This window comes from Pimephales promelas, chromosome 11, assembly GCF_988280905.1.
Source record: "Pimephales promelas chromosome 11, fPimPro1.hap1.1, whole genome shotgun sequence".
NCBI classification, from domain to species: domain Eukaryota; kingdom Metazoa; phylum Chordata; class Actinopteri; order Cypriniformes; family Leuciscidae; genus Pimephales; species Pimephales promelas.
The window spans coordinates 24,624,644-24,642,894 of record NC_142779.1 but is presented as its reverse complement, the minus strand read 5'-3'; the positions used below and the strand labels follow the sequence as shown (position 1 = coordinate 24,642,894).

Sequence of the window (18,251 nt, the reverse complement as noted above, 5' to 3'; positions counted from 1 at the left end):
GGGAGCTTCCAGTTTGGTATATTAGGCTGTTGTCACTTTAAGATCGACTGCGCGGATCCAATATACTATTTCACATTCACTTAAGACATAAACGACTGTTTTTATTTGTATTTAACCGTTCAAGCTCAATTATGCACCACAAAACCCCTCTAATTTTAGTACTTTTTTCCCATGTGCGCGATTCTCTCAGAGCACGCGCATATAACGAAACGCATTCTCTTTCGCTGCTCATTGCAGTTTTGTGATGGCGCATCACCGGAATGTGAGCGCCACTGCGATAGAGACAAGTCCAAAATCTCAACTGGTTGAAACATTTCCACTCGTAAATCGGGTCTACAGTACCTGTATATTGTCCACCCCTAGCTGGAATCATCCCTTACTATAAAATTATAATTACGCATCATTGCGTATAGTTACGCATCTAACGTGTGAGCACATATCAGTCCCTCCAGAAAAACGCGATTATGCGATCGCTGAATTCAATGCAAAATCAGCCAAAGTCCGCATATTTGTGCGGGGGCCGCACTTTCGCCGCATAAATTGCCGATTTCCGTGCAAAATATGCGGGGTTTGCATAATTTCATAATCCTCGCATTTTTGTTGCAAAAAAAGTCACATGTATCTTAGCAGAAAGTTGAAAAATGTTGCGTTTGCTTCACATAAGAGCAGCCATTTCCCCCTGTTTCCATGGGGACGTTATGAAGTGACGCAATTACGCGACGCCAGACAGACTCGCGGAGGCGATTGACATCTCACAAATCGAACTCGTATAACTGTCTGTCGCACGTTCTACCGTCACATCGTTACTTAATAAACAACATAAGATAAAAGTAGTAGCATCAAACAGAAATTACCCGCACACATGGGGTGTTCGAGGCGCACATATAACACTGCAGAGAGTTCAACAGGGAGCGCGCAGCTCTTAAAGGGGCCACACCTTATTTACACTCTTACAGTCTGAAATAAAACAAGATGAGAAATTAAATATTTCCAGCACTTTCTATGATGTAGTATGCTTGTTTATCAAAGGAAGTAATAAGAAATGACTCTTATATTAACAGGATGTCATCAAACCGCAATTTTTGCAAGTTCCCTCAATTTTTGCAAATTCCAGCAATTTCATCGCATAAAATTGCATAAATATCCCACATATTCCATCGCATTTTTAAAGAAAACTGGCCGCATAATCAATTAATTTTTGCCCGCAACAATCACAAAAAAAAAAACAAAAAAACTCAGCGTTTTTCTGGAAGGAATACTATTATGGTAAATGTTAAATATAAATCGCAAATTTTTTCACAAATTTTTGGAAATTTCCACCACAAAATCAGTCATTTTGATTGCAAAAATCACAAAAAAAAATCGTGAAATCCTGGAGGGACTGACATATGGCTTGAGTCTGACTAAGTAGGTGGTGTTTTATTGTAAAACTCCTCTCTGACACCCTTTCCTACTTCCGTTTCCTTTAATCAGGGTCGACCTCTAGATTAATGAGTCTGTTTAGCCCACCCTCTCTCTGCAGACGCAGGGGGGCTGTCTAATTGAGGGAGAAATGCAAACTTGTTTATGCCCTTATAACTTTTAATGACCGCAGCTATTGCATGCACTTGATAAAACACTTGGGGTTTCTCATTACTGGATAATTCAAAGCCACTCAGCATGGAACTAATTAAAGTCATTGAAAGCACATCCAGCCGCCATTGAGCTGGGAGATAAAAGGGAGAGGCCATTCGCTAATGAGCTTGTTTGCCATATTGCAATGCAGTGTTGAGCAAGTCGAATGCTTTCTGAGTGAGAGCTAATAAAGTCACAACACATCTGAAGGAAAACTCAAGAATGAGATGTAAAAAACCGCCCTTCATATTTCACTGAAGCTCTCTGAACACAGCATCTGTGAATCCTCATGACATCACACAAGGAAAAAAACCCTTGCTGACCTAGAACTGGCCTTGCCTGTCTCCAGTAGTCGGCAGTGACTGCTCGTGTCAGACTTGAGCTTGATACTGTACTCCTCTCCAGACAAGCTTGTTCAACAATAGATTTTTTTTTTTTCTTTTTTTTTTTTTTCTTTTGATGGCGCAATCAGGCCAGTTCAGCTTAGAGACCCAACACAATAAATGAAAACAAATAAGTACTTAAATAAAAATACTATAATAAGCTTTGGCCATCTTAACATTTAGGCTTTTCTATATAATTTTTTCATTAAAATACAGTAAATTGTCTTTACTATTGTAAGCAGTTTTGTAAAGAAAATTACAGAAGTAATTTTCTACAAATAAATTAAAATGTTATATAAATAAATAAATAAGGCCGGGCAAAACACATTGGAGTATGTTTTGTAAATATACAGTAAAGTAAACCATTAAACATGTATAATTTCATCATGAGAGCTTTTGACATTACTTTTAAAATAATTACAAGTAAAACTTATAACTTATTTTATAAAAAAAAAAAAAATCAAATCAAATATCTCATGTCAATGACAGCTCTAAATTTATAAAACACACTTTGCCCAGACTGTGGTTTATTTATAATTTTAAAGCAATTCTATTGGATGATTCCAAGACCATACCAAATCATTCGCAATTCAAACAAAACATTATCTTTGTCAGCCAACTATAACTTTACTTTGGAAACATTAATCAACAGAATTCATAATACAATACTTGACAGAAAAACATGGGCAACCAATAGTATCATCAACTCTGTTGCCGAGCAATCGGAGGCAGACAAATAACCAGATGTCCAGACTTTCAGCCAAATTCCATTTAAAAAAAAAAAAAGTCATTTCATACAGAGCTCTGTCGGTCTGAAAAAATAAAACTGGGGGAAGATCCACAGAAGTACATAGTTCACTGTTAACCATGATAACAACTTCCTTTCCTAAAATTAATGACCTGATATCAGGCATTACATCATTTTCTTGTCTAATATGTCAAACTGGAAATTATGGCTGCATTAGAAGTGTGATTTGTCCACCTAAAAAAAAAAAAAAACACATCTCTATTTTAAGGATTTGGGAATCTTTTAGTTTGGTATTCCGTTTGGCTTTTATTTTGAAGGTCTCTTCCGTGTTCTTGGCTTTGTTTTATTTGTTGTTTGGAACTTCTTGGAACACTGAAAAACATTTTTTTGTGTTCTGATTTTGTCAAGATGCAGATGACTTCATGCGAACCTGGCAGAACCCAGGAAGAGGAACATATATAGTTCATGATAAACATTTGTTTTTACGCAAATGCAACACATAAATCAGCCAAAGCTCTGACATCACATGATTCAAAATCCTGTTTGGTGCAAAAGCTGACAGGTTCATGACACAAGGTGACTGATAATCACACAAATCAAATCGCAGCATTACATCACCACATCATTTACCGTCCTGTGTGTGGTTGCCAGAAGACCGCTGTGTTGTCAATGAACACCTGCCAAGCTAACTGCAGAATTGCCATTTTGTCTTTACACATCATCTTTCAAGCATTGGGCCGGTTTTATAGTCGGAGATATCGGGCGTGTCGGAGGAAAATGCTTCGGAGGACGCATTTCTAAGAAGGCCATAAAGCCATGTTTGAATCCTTTGTAACTTCACTTTGTGTCTCCTGAAATACCTTCATCTGATTGACTTTTAAGGCTTAATATGTATCATTGGCTGCCTTTGATATCCCACGATCCAGTTCCATTCGGTGACAGTTCAGATAAAAACAAAGATGGCATGTGAAAGTTGCAGTTGATGGTCAGTTTGTGTGTAAATGTAAGTTTTTGACCAACATTTTCCACTTCTGATGTCATTTCTAGCAAGAAATTAGATTTGTAGTTAGGTGTGATTTGTCAACCGGTAGAGATTTCGGCCAGGTGATGTTGATGTGTTGCGCCGTCATGAAAGCTTATCATCTGAATGCGTTTTTAAGCATCATGGTTTAAAAACAAGTTATTTTAACCCTCTGAGGTCTAGTACCTGCTAAGTTGTAATATGTATGCTAAGTAGTACCAAAAGCTGTAATATGTCAAATTTCACCATGTGGTAGGTTTTCCCAGATCGCATCACATATGTCTGAGAGAAGCGTGCACATGAAAGTGCTAAAGTGAGTATTGGGCTTAAAGGGTTAGTTCACCCAAAAATGAAAATTAAGTCATTAATTACTCACCCCCATGCTGTACCAACCCCGTAAGACCTTCGTTCATCTTCGGAACACAAATAAAGATATTTTTGATTAAATCTGAGAGCTAGATCAGTCCTACATAGACTGCCTAAGGGACTGGCTCTTGACGGCCCATAAAGTCATTAAAGAAAATGTTTAAATATTCCATGTGCCTACAGCGGCTCAATTATAAGTTTATCAAGCGACGAGACTACTTTTTGTGCGAAAAAAACATAAATAACAACTTTATTCAACTATTCCAATACTTCCTTATGGGCGCATGCGAGAGAACTGAGATGACGATGTTCTTCTTCGACTACTTCTTGTTACCGGCTGCTCACCGCTTAGGAGTATTACCGCCACCTATCGTATATAGCTGGAAGCGCAAAACTTTCTGTTTACAAGCAGAGGAAGATCTGCCCTGTACATACGCTTTTCAATTAGCGTATTTTCCGCACTATAAGGTGCACTTAAAAGCCTTAAATCTTCTCAAAATCTTCTCAAAAAACGACAGTGTGCCTTATAATCCGGAGCGCCTTATATATGGATCATCATCTTATACGGTAGGTGGCGGTAATACTCCTAAGCGGTGAGCAGCCGGTAACAAGTAGTCGAAGAACAACATCGTCATCTCAGTTCTCGCGCATGCGCCCACAAGGAAGTAATGGAATAGTCGAATAAAGTCGTTATTTATGTTTTTTTCGCACAAAAGGTAGTCTTGTCGCTTGATAAACTTATAATTGAGCCGCTGTAGGCACATGGAATATTTAAACATTTTCTTTAATGACTTTATGGGCCGTCAAGAGCCAGTCCCTTAGGCAGTCTATGTAGTAGTGATCCAGCTCTCAGATTTAATTAAAAATATCTTTATTTGTGTTCCGAAGATGAACGAAGGTCTTACGGGGTTGGTACAGCATGGGGGTGAGTAATTAATGACTTAATTTTCATTTTTGGGTGAACTAACCCTTTAACGGTTTAATATACATACTTATGAGTGAAAATTCCTGTGTTTGCAAGCATCATCGTACACAGTCGTTTTTGTCTTAAGTGAACGTAAACAGTTGAGAAAGAAAACGCATGTGTAATTGGTACAGTATATTGAATTTGTGCAGTCGATCTTAAAGGTCCCATTCTTCATGTTGTTTTGAATCTTTGATTGTGTTTACAGTGTGCAATATAACATGTGTTCATGTTTCGCGTGTAAAAAAAACAATGGTATGTTTCACACAATTTACTTATCTTTGTAGCGTTATTTTCACTGTCAAAAAAAATGGACCGATGACTTCCTTCACTATGAAGTCCCTCCTTCAGAAAAACGTAACCAGTTCTGATTGTGCCAGCGGTTCCTGTGTTATCGCACGTTGCACGGAAAGGTCAAAGCTCTTACCATAATTTGGAGATGCATGTGCTGATTGTTATTGTAAAAATGTCAAACATATTACCATATCAATTTGAGCCTGAATCAGACCTGGAGAACATAGATGAAGAGAATCGAAAAGAACCTGTTCAAACACGAATTTTAGCAAGATGTTTCAATGCCGTAAGTTGTTTATTTAGTAGTTGTCATACTTTTAATTGGTTAAATTGTAATGTTAAATGTTAAAAACTGTTATAAAAGCTTGTGGTATATAGTTTTTTTCTTCCATCTGTCAAATTAACAATGGTGTTGATGAATTTTTAAAATAAGTCCATTGTTTATTCCTATAGTTACATGTGTGCATGAGTTTTGATTAGTGACTTTGACTTCTGTTAAATAAAATATCCCCCCTAGGCATTGAACTTTGAGCTTTATCATTTTACAGGTATTATTTATGCTCTAACAGCAACATTACACACTAACCAAAGAACGGGACCTTTAACACAAATTCATTTCTTTAAAACAGTGAAGACTATGCAGTTTTATTTTTATACATTTGAAAACTTTAAACAAAAAACAGTTTTTAGTATTTGGATTGATCAAAGTACTAGATTTAATTTATTTCTTTGTTCTGTTAGTTTTCCTATATGCTTGTGATACTGTACGTTTCCTTGTTCTTCTGTAAGCTTTTACTTAGGCAAGTTTTATTATTTTTGTAGTATTGAAATTGGTGACAAGATTTCTGAAGATTAAATTGTATAGAAAAATTGTATAAAATGTTTTATATAAAAATATTATTTCATGCAAATTCACTATATTGTAATATATATCGTTATTCTGAAATAACATTGCTCATGTCATGAATTAAAATTTTGGTCATATTGCCAACCCCTAATTGTAGTAACCTAATTAAATATTCGCACAGTTATCACCAAAGCTTGCTCTATTTTGTTGTAGATATTTAATCTCTTTTACTGCCTCATAAGTCTGAAATCAGTTGTGTGCTGCAAACTCATTTCCTGTTAGAACATCATGTACAATCCTATATTTAACTAAAGAAGGCAGCATGAATACTCTACAACTAATGAGAACACACCTGGAACAAAAAACAAAAGGTTCAAAATAAAAGTCAGACGAGAGATACCCAGTCCCTTACGCTCCACTTCTAATTTTCACCCTCTGAATTTACTCTCAATGTAGAAAACACAGTCCTCGCCTCCATAAGAAGTTAATAGGATAGAGGGTTTGGACATAAGCGGTTGTTTAGGGATGAATACACTACAGGTGATTATCCTTTAGCCTCAGGAACACAGCTGCTCTAATCCCTAAAAGAGCCATTACTATTCTGTTGCAGGTGAAGCGTAACTGATCTCACTATTGTCACTAATCTACACTATTGTAATGTTGCTGTGGGACAATGTGAAAGACATCTAAATTCAATGTATTATTATCATAACTATATAATAATAGAACAATATAACATAATAGATGGACTTTTAATATTTAATATTGCACAGACCACAACTGGCCAACAAATAAGTCTAAAAATAAATTATGTTTCTTAAGAAATGTATACCAAAAATGAATAAATTACAATAATAAAAAAATATACATACTCTTTGTAGTGCAAATTAAAATGATAAAACTGTCACAGAACTGGTAGACATATGCTAGCCTAAGTATTTTCCTCCCCACAAACGTAAACAGTTTAACAAGAAGTGCTCCCAGAACCTTCCCAGCAGGTTATTTTTTAGATTTTATTTATTTAACCATGTAAATACATTAAAATGTTGCAGATGATGCCAGTAGGCTACAGATATTATTCTAATAAAATTTGTAATTTATTTATAACTAAATAAAGTTCATATGGCGGAGAGAGAGCATACTCGGATAAAAACCGCTTCAGTGAGCTCAATTAGGTAGTAACACCGCATTTTATTATCAGTAACGGTGTTGTAACGGGGAAACGGTCATTTGTTTGATTACTTGTTACTGAGAAAGATAACGCCATTAGTAATGCTGTTTATTTATAACACCGTTATTTCCATCACTGTTTATTAAAAACTACCATACTACTCATAAACGATGCACAAGTGTGAAGTATTTATATTTATTTGTGTCTTCATATACGTATATATATATATATATATATATATATATATATATATATATATATTATATAAACTACTGTCAAAAAGTTTAACTTTTAAACTTGAAAAAAAAATCATTCTTGTCTTTAGCAAGGTTGAACTGATTAAACGGATTATTCAGCAAGCATTAAACTGATTAAAAGTGACATTTATAATATTACAAAAGATTTACATTCCAAATAAATGCTGTTCTTTCAAATTTTGTATTAATTGAAGAATCCTGAAAAAAATGATATGATCAATAAGTTATGACATGTTCATCAAAATATGTTAAGCAATCTTTAAGCAATTTATGTCATGCAAGATTCCCATTTTATATCAGTTTAATGTAATTTAAGTTGAAATGACTTAAACATCCAATATGTTTGTAGTTAAAAATTTAAGGCAGCAACTTTTTTACACTGTGGTTTCCACAACTGTTTTCAATATTGATAATAATAATTAAAAAAAAAAAAATCTTGGGCAGCAAATCAGCATATTAAATGTCACTGAGTAACGACACTGAAAATTCAGCTTTGCCATCACATGAATAAATTACATTTTAAATTATATATCAATTTAGAAAACAGTTTTTTTTTATTGCAATACTAATAATTTACTGTATTTATACTGTTTTTACTGTTATTACTGTATTTAATATTACTGTTTTTACTGTATTTTCTATTAAATAAATGCAGCCTTTGTAGGCGTAGAATAGAATAGTAGAATGTTTTCGTTTAAAGTATGAAAGGAATGCTAATTGTTTTAACCAAAGTGAGAAGTATATAGAACATACACCAACTGTTGACGTCTTTTATGATGCTTCTCAGTCATGGTACTTAACCAGATTAGGAAAAAAAGCCTCAATTAGAGGCCTGCATGTGTTTGCTAGAAGTGTAAATTTACCTTCCAGCACATTATCCCACCTCGCAGGTGTTAGAAATTAAAGGGGAGGTGGGGAACAGCAGACTCATGTTTGATTAACAACAGAGCAGGAGGACAAACTTTTTTATGCTGATGCCTAGAGAGCAAGGTACCCAATAGACCTATTCACACGGGATTAGTATTATCTGGGGACCCGTGAATTAGAAATTACCCACCCACATCTGAATTTTGTGTGGCGCATTCGCACAGGATAAGTGAAGCCTGTGATTTTACTCAAATTTTCTGACTTATCTCCTGGATATGATGTCAATAGGCTTGAAAATGCCTTGTCGTTATTATAGCTGTATGATATATCATAAACAGAACAATGTTCCTTCATCCACAAGTCATTCATCTCCATCTAATTTCTATTTGTTTTGCTCTTCTGATGGTTTTCAGCATTATCTTTGCAAATTGAATAGTTGTATGGTGTATAGCGATATGACCCAGCACCCAAAATACACTCCTACCTTATTACAGGAAGGCAATACAGTAATATGATAGAAATATGATAGTATGAAATATGAAAGCAATTTTTTGAATTGTAAAAGTAACAGTAGCTCTTACAATACATTTTAACAGGCACAATTAGGCATTACTGAAGGAAATATCGATTTGCTAAGCCAACTAATTTGATTCATATTCTTTTGGTTTCTCTGGCCAATATTTTTAAAAATCAAAAATGCAATGAAAATACACGTATCGGTACTCGGTATTGGCAGATAAGCTAACTGAAAATAAAACTATCGAAAAAGTGGTATCAGTGCATCCCTACCAAAAACTATTGTTCATTACAAATTATAAAATTATCTTTATACAATTTTTTAACAAAGATGATGGACCAGTGGTACTAAACTGATTACCCAGAATCAGTACCACAATTGTTTATTGTAAAAAAGTAATAATAAAAATGGTCCCTAAAATAAACCATTTAAAATGCATGAACAGTACTATTACTGCTCAACAATTTGACTAATTATGCAAAACCAGAACTTTTTTAAAGGTGGCATATGTAATAATTGATGTAACAATATACGAAAAATGAGCTACACGCATCAAAAGAATGAGAAGAAATAAGTGCAAAGATGTCATTAAAAAACTGACAAGTTATAGTGCTGCCGAGATATTAACCTGAATTAGCATGCTAAATTACTAGCCCCGGCCCGGCAGGTATCGTAATACCAGTTCCGGCCATGGGAGGCGGTATGCGGACGGGCAACGTTAGCACCAGCCAAACTGCAATAGACGAGTGAGTCGCGCTCGCGCCGGCCGGCTTGTGTGTACTTGAACCTGATGTCAGTCGTGTGGAAATACAGCCCACTACTACATTTCAGTTCAGGGAAGAGTTCAAAAAATGATTGGTCGACATTATGCATGAGGAATACATTTTGGTAAGTTGTAGCATACTGTATCTTTCACCAGTGTTCGTGTTCTTTTTCCAGCTAGTAGAGACGATCGGTTCACGTGCGCTAGGGATCTGTAGTGTAACATGTACAAGCGCCAAAACGGTATTTATTCTTTGAATTGCGTAATATAATTGACAGAATCTGAGAGCTTAACTAACCTGCTTGCTAAGTGTCAATTGCGTGTGTCTCACGGTGAATTCACGGCGCTAGCTTGATCAACATCAGCGAATGCTGTCTGTCAAATTAATTCACAAACAATAAAAGTGTAATATGAACAAAACGAATACCATAAACTTCAAGTAATTGCCCAAGCTTTTATTTTCCCATATCGTCGAAATGCACCAGCTTGTTTTTGAGATATATGAGGCGGTCTTCATCATTTAGTGTTGAGATTCATAGTGTTTAGTTTAGTTCACTCTAGTGTTTAGTTCATTGAGTCTCTGATCTCTAAAAATCGTCTCGGTTACGTATGTAACCCTCGTTCCCTGAGTAGGGAACGGAGACGTTACGTCAGAAGTGACGGAGATTGGGGGTTTCGCATAGAAAGCCAATCCTCTTCGAGTATTTAAACACGAGCCAATGGCATGCAATGCCTTGGGGCTGCGGAAATTTGCATAGCGTACTCCGCCCTACTCCGTGAGTATAAAAGGAGGAAGTGAACGCAACCGCAGTATGTCTTCGCTGAGGAGCCAAGACTGAACTCGGCATCTACCCAGCGATACAGCAGAAGTGGCAGGGAGACGTAACGTCTCCGTTCCCTACTCAGGGAACGAGGGTTACATACGTAACCGAGACGTTCCCTTTCGTAGTCACTTCGAGTTACGTCAGAAGTGACGGAGATTGGGGGTCTGTGCCATCACGCCACTTCAAGCTGTCTTCCAGTGCCCTGCGAAAGACTGAACCCCCGAGCCTTACCTCTTTTTTTTTTTTTTTTTTTTGGGGATCCGACTTTGACACAGGATTACCAAGGTACACTGGGAAACATATCCCGAAGGGGACATGCTACCAGCTGCCTACCGAAGGGAGGACTTATGAATACACATATGGCCACATAGGAACGCATATGGAACACTGGAGTACCAACCGCAGGTGGCTACTAATTTAAACTCCAGGGGTGGCAGATGGCTTGCCAAGGGAAGACACATGCTCAGAGAGGCTTACAGTGGAAAATACACATGAGACGGTTACCATGGGGAACCGTGCGCATGGAGGCACCTAGCTAGCATCCAGAGCAACGGCAGTGGTGCCCGCATCGTCGGTGCTGGAGGACTCAAGACTTCAATGGAAGAACTGAGGAATATCGCACTTATCCAGTCCGGGGAGTGGAGTGGCGAGCAAGCGAAGACACCTGAGCGGATCCAGAACTGGCCGAAACGAGTACGTGAGAGGATACCGGCTCAATTCGCAGATTATAGAATCTGGCGAAGGTGTTGGGTGTCGCCCAGCCTGCAGCTCTGCAGATGTCTGTTAGCGAGGCGCCGTGCGCTAAAGCCCAAGAGGAGGCTACACTCCGAGTGGAATGGGCCGTCACACCAAGGGGGCACGGAAGGCCTTGCTGCTGGTAAGACAAAGCAATGGCATCCACTATCCAGTGGGACAGCCGTTGCTTTGAGAGAGCCCTTCCCTTCTGGCTCCCTCCATGACAGACAAAGAGCTGGTCTGAGGTCCTGAAACACTGCGTTCTGTCGACATAGGTGCGGAGAGCACGTACCGGACAGAGCAGTGCCAAGGCTGGGTCTGCCTCCTCCGGGGGCAGCGCTTGCAGGTTCACCACCTGGTCCCGGAAGGGAGTGGTGGGAACCTTGGGCACATATCCAGGCCGGGGTCTCAGGATCACGTGAGAGTAAGCCGGCCCGAACTCCAGGCACGCTTCGTCAACAGAGAATGCGTGCAGGTCCCCCACCCTCTTGATGGAGGCCAATGCAACCAGGAGTGCTGTCTTCATGGACAGAAACTTTAACTCTACCGATTGCAAAGGCTCAAGGGGATGCCTCTGCAGAGCACTTAAAACTACCGAGAGGTCCCAAGAGGGTACGAGGGGAGGACGAGGCGGATGCAGCCTCCTCGCTCCCCTCAGGAACCTGATGACCAGGTCGTGCTTCCCTAAGGACTTACCTTCCACTGCTTCATGAGAAGCGGCAACGGCCGCGACGTAAACCTTAAGGGTGGAGGGCAACAGCCTGCGCTCCAACCCTTCTTGCAGGAAGGAAAGCACGACACTGATTGAACATCTCCGGGGGTCTTCTCCGCGAGAAGAGCACCAATTGACGAAGAGGTTCCACTTCAACGCATAAAGGTGTCTCGTGGACGACGCTCTTGCGGAACGAGGGACGAGGGTTCCACCGAGTGCCCCGTCTCTGAGAGAGTAGGCTCTCAGAGGAATAGGCCAAGGAGGTGCTGTCGCGAGGAGCATGAGATCGGAGAACCACGCCTTGGTGGGCCAGTAGGGGGCTACCAGCAAGACCTGCTCCTCGTCCTCCTTGATCTTGCACAACACCCGTGCAAGGAGGCTCACTGGGGGAAACGCATACTTGCGTGGGCCCCGTGGCCAGCTGTGCGCCAGCGCATCCGAACCGAGAGTGCCCCAGGTCAGAGAATAAAACTGGGCGCAGTGGGCTGAGTCCCGAGAGGCGAACAGATCTATCTGTGCCTCCCCGAACTCTTTCCAGATCAGCTGGACCGACTGGGGATGGAGTCGCCATTCGCCGGAGATGGGACGGACCCGAGACAGCTCGTCGGCTGCCCAGTTCCGGTCTCCAGGAATGTAAACTGCACGAAGGGACCTCAGGTGCTTCTGACTCCATATCAAGAGGTGGCGGGCGAGCTGTGACAACTGGCGTGAGCGTAGACCCCCCTGGTGGTTGATGTACGCTACAGCCGTAGTGTTGCCTGAGCGGACAAGCACATGCTGGCCCTTGAGCAACGCTCTGAAGCGTTGCAGGGCGAGCCGTACTGCCAGCAGCTCGAGGCAATTGATGTGCATGAGGCGCTGGGCTCCTGTCCAGGAACCGGCGGCTGCATGCCCATTGCACATGGCACCCCAACCCGTGGTAGATGCATCCGTGGAGACGACGAGATGTCTGGAAACTCGCTGAATAGGGACCCTGTCCCTAAAAAGCTGAGGTTCGACCACGGGAAGAAGGTTCGCCGGCATGCCGGAGTCACTGGGACTCGGGGCGAGCCGCGATGCCATGCCCACCTCGGGACTCGATCGCGAATCCACAGCTGAAGCGGTCTCATATGAAGCAAACCGAGCGGCGTTGCCGCGGCCTCTGAAAGTTTCAGTGGAACCGCACTCTTGCCCTCGAACTGTCGAAGACAAGTCAGCAGTGAGTGCGCGCGCTCGTTCGTGAGCTGCGCGGACATGGCGACCGAGTCTATCTCCATGCCGAGAAAAGAGATCCTCTGCACGGGGCAAAGTTTGCTCTTTTCCCGGTTGACCCGAAGGCCCAAACGGGCTAGGTGCCGGAGCACCAAGTCTCTGTGTTCGCAAAGCTGAGCTCGAGAGTGTGCTAGTATCAGCCAGTCGTCGAGATAATTCAGGATGCGAACCCCGTGTTCGCGAAGGGGAACAAGGGCTGCCTCGACGATCTTCGTGAAGACGCGAGGGGACAGAGCTAACCCGAATGGGAGAACGGCGTACTGATATGCCTGGCCCTCGAAGGCCAACCGAAGAAACGGTCTGTGTCGAGGTAAGATGGACACATGGAAGTACGCGTCCTTCAGGTCAATCGCTGCAAACCAATCCTGATACCGAACACATTCGAAAATGCGTTTGGCCGTGAGCATTTTGAACGGTAGTCGATGGAGAGAACGGTTCAAAATGCGCAGGTCCAGGATCGGTCGTAACCCACCGGTCTTCTTGGGGACAATGAAGTAGGGGCTGTAAAACCCGGACTCCACCTCGGCTGGAGGGACCGTCTCGATTGCACCCTTCGCCAGCAGGGTCGCAATCTCCGCTCTCAGAAGTGGGGCATTGCCACCAACTATCGTGGAGCGAACCCCCCTGAAGCGGGGAGGAGACCGTGCGAACTGAATCGCGTAGCCGAATCTGATCGTTCTGATGACCCAGCGGGATATCCCGGGAAGCACTAGCCAGGCTTCCAGGAAGTGAGCCAACGGGGTCATGTGAACCACAGACGCCCCCCCGGAGGGGCAGCGTGGCGGGTCGACTGGCACGCGTGCAGGGATGACCCCGCTCGGATGCGTCGAAGCCCGCTCCCCGACAGAAGGGACCAGGGAAAGCGGAGCGTTCCACGGGGGTCCGTTCCGCCGGGGGTCTGGCGACAGAGGGGGAAGGGATTGGCGTAGCCCGGGGACGACACTCGCACCCTTCCGCACCCTCAGAGACAGAGAGGAATGTGTGGGCTGACGCACTGGAACGTCGAGCGCACTCATTCCAGTCTGTGGGCTCAGTGATGATGTCAAGTCTTTCTTAACCAACTCAGGGCGCTGCCCACCCGTGGGCGAGCAGCGGGAACTGAAAACGAAAGATTTTCCCCCCGGCCCTCCACCGGGGGCAGGAGGGGGCCTGCTCCCGCCTCCTGGGGAAAAACTCAACTCCATCACTGAGCAGCCCGTATCAGGATCATCGCTTACCTGGCGTTTAGCGGGGTGTGCGGCCTGAGGGGGCTGTGACGCCTGCCGGCGGCCTCCTCCACGCCGTGGCCCGGATGAAGGCTGCTGCTGGGGCGGGGCGGGAGGCAGGGGAGCCGCGGGGGGCGTCCTCGGCGGCGAGCAGCGGGAGGCATCTGTGCCGACGACTGGGTGGAGGCAGCAGCTGGTCGTCGGGGCAGAACATGTTTGATTGCCTCCGTCTGCTCCTGGGCAGTGGAGACTGCTGGGCAAGAGTTCTCGACTGCACCGCCAAAAAAGGCCAACCTGGGAGAGAAGGGCGTCGAGCAGACGAATCCGCTCAGCGCTCCGAGTGTCTGCCAGGTTGACGCTCCTGGACCACACTAGTGGCCATCACCTGACCAACGGCGCGAGCGGCCACTTTCGTTGCCCTTTTGGAGAGCAAGGTCAGTGGCGGACCGCAAATCTTCGAATGCCGTTGGATCAGTCCCGCCCTCGAGCATATCTCTGAGCATCTGCGCTTGCACAGTGCTCATCGCATACAAAGCGGAGGCCGCCCGTCCCGCCGCTCTATAGGAACGCGCCGCCATGGCAGACGAGAACCTACAGGCTTTGGATGGGTGCCTAGGAGGACCACGGAGGAGGCGCTCTGTGGACACAGCTGTATCGCAACAGAACGCTCCAGCGGGGGCATCCCAGTGCACCCACGGGCGGCCCCCCCATCGAGGGGGGAAAGGCGGGGGAGAGATCGCGCTCTCGAGTGGACAGAGGAGTCCCCCAAGAGCGCGATAACTCCGCATGCAGCTCGGGGAAAAAAAGGCAATGGAGTTGGCCGTGGCCTCGCGGCGGCAGCTTTGTCCAAAAACCAATTATCCCTCCGTGAGAGATCGGGGGAGAATGGAGGATGCCACTCTAACCCAATACTCCCAGCGGCTTGAGACAGCATGCCGTCAGCTCGGGATCCGACACGGGCAGCGCTGGCTCTCCCGGAGGGGGCAGTGCAGCCGCATCCTCATCTCCCGAGGACTGTAGCCCGCCTAGTGATGCTGCGATCGACATCACATCATCATCTGGAGCGCTGCTCGAAGCAGCCGGTACCACTGAAGAGGCAGCCGACTGAATCGAACTAACGCTCGCTGGCTCACGCACTGAGGCGGGAGGTGTGGCCAGAGAAATCGTCGGGGCTTTATGCCACACCGTCACCGTTAATTCGCCGGGTCCCCGGTCGACGGGCCCCCTTTCGTGAAGGAAGCCGATCGAGTAAGGGGGACCGGGGCTCTCACTCTAGTGAGATTTTTTTTTTTTTTTTTATATATACAAATATATATTTTATATATAAAATATATATATATTTATATATATATATATATATATATATATATATATATTTTAAACCTCAGTGTGGAGATGGTCATGTCCCCATAGCAGGAACATGAGTCATCCACGAACGCTGCTGCTGCATGCTGAATGCCCAGGCATACAGAGCAGCGATCGCGACCATCAGATGACGACAGAAATCGACCGCATCCAGAAGAACACGGGCGAACCGTCTTTAAAAAGACGTGCCGCGTGTAGCTCTTTTACAGAGAGGAGGAAATTCACTCTTTCAGCGCTGAGGCGACCAGGGAGAAGCGCAAAGTCTGGCAGACCACTGCACAGATCGCAGGCAATGCAGAAACTCGCTGGGTACCGCCGTCACACCAACACTGAAGAGGACGCTCGTCTCGAAGAGTCTTGTAATAGCTTTCAGGAGTGAAGAGGTTCTCTTGGCTCCGAAGCGAAAACATACTGCGGTTGCGTTCACTTCCTCCTTTTATACTCACGGAGTAGGGCGGAGTACGCTATGCAAATTTCCGCAGCCCCAAGGCATTGCATGCCATTGGCTCGTGTTTAAATACTCGAAGAGGATTGGCTTTCTATGCGAAACCCCCAATCTCCGTCACTTCTGACGTAACTCGAAGTGACTACGAAAGGGAACTCCAAATGTTCCACGTGAAACTGCGGTCTTCCAACCTTTTACTATCATGTCAAATGATTTGAATAACATGCGCGATGGTAGGAGCACAAGTCATTTTTTGGAGGTATACTGCCCCCATCTGTTATGGAATATGGAGTAGGATTTGATTTATGATGTTAGATGGCACCTTTAAAATTGGTATGGTCTATGAGTTTGTCTATTATTTGTCCACTCCTAACTCCAATGCAGTATATAAAATGTATACCTTACACGATTGAGTAGAAAGTGCATAATACATATTGTATAGATGCATAGTGTATAGTGAGTCATTTGGAACACAATTTGAGAATTACACACACAAATGTGCTTTTTTTCACAATATTTGCACTGTTTTTCTCCAGCAATATCGGAACAGACCTGCGTCTCATTTATGGGTCGTGACCCACCAGTTGAGAACAACTGAAACTTTTGTATTCGCAATCTGTTTTGGTTTCATACCATTGTAAAGCTGCATTGCATCTTTAGAGAGATGATCTGAACGTTTCCATAAACAATGGAGAATAATAAAAGGTTGTAATTTAAAAAAGGTAAAATACCTACTGTTGCCACGTTACTGCGTCGACCACAGAACCACCGTTTTTCATAAACCTGTGAAAGAGAGAAAAATTCAGTATTGTTAAAGGGAAGGTTATTATTGCATAGGAAAAACGGATGGTTCTTCTGTAGTTTTAGTCAGCTCCACCATCATAAAAGACTCAGACTTATAGACCAATAAGGAGGTGTCTGTTTATTTCACTGGTGGTGACACTGATCTCTCATGCTGTGGAGAGGATAGTTTACCAGGGAGCTGAGTAATCTTAATCAAACGAGGGAGCAAAACTCCTTATAAGGAGCAAAGTTTCTAAACAGTTATTCGTGTGAAGGCAAAGCAAAGTTCCGCACAGAAAAATAGCAACCACCCTTCCAAAACTCTATGCCGTCCCATAATTCCCCTCTCGTCTCCCTCTCTTTCCCTCTGTCTGTCTGCCGAGTTAAAAGTGCATTTATCAATTCCATCTGAATGAGACTGGTAGCAGCAAGGGGTGGCGTCTCGTTCTGAAGAAGACCTTCGACAAAGCACTTGTGGTTGTAATACCAAGTTTCATTTCAGCCTGCCAAAGTTATGACTGCTCAAAACCCCCCCACAGGAAAACACAAGGCGGCTTGTGGCAGAAAGTAATGGGGTGCTCATACACTGCACAGTACAACTCACACAGAGCAGAGAAAAATTACGCCAGGTCGCTCAATTATATTTTAATCGCAAGAAATAATGTCATATTTACCGCAATTGCAAGTAATAAAATCACAATTACGATAAATAAAATTGCAATTACCTTTTTCTTTTTACTGAGGCAAAAATGGGCTTCCATAGCAATCAGTCATTATATATATATATATATATATATATATATATATATATATATATACAGTATATATATATATATATATATATATATAAATAAAATATAATATATATATATATATATATAAATATATATATATATATATATATATACGTATATATATATATATATATATATATATATATATATATATATATATATGAAGAGTTCAGATGCAAAAGTCTCTAAGTGCCATTTGAAATTTTCTTCTAGAATGACCATTTTTATCAAGTTTGTATATTTAAGTTCAGTGATTTCACTTAAATGCCAATGATAATTACCTATTAATTGTTATTTAAGTGAAATGACTGAATATATATATATA

At 42.6% G+C, this 18,251-nt stretch overlaps 1 protein-coding gene across 2 annotated transcripts in view; it reads right to left on the bottom strand.

The window, feature by feature from the left end:
- hpse2 (heparanase 2) overlaps positions 1-18,251 on the bottom strand; it is a 123,134-nt gene that overhangs the window by 51,390 nt on the left and 53,493 nt on the right. For both annotated transcript variants that reach the window (XM_039657146.2, XM_089117206.1), the window contains exon 6: positions 17,085-17,132. In XM_039657146.2, the coding sequence (XP_039513080.1) occupies positions 17,085-17,132 (48 nt within the window). The remainder of the gene's footprint in view (positions 1-17,084; positions 17,133-18,251) is intronic.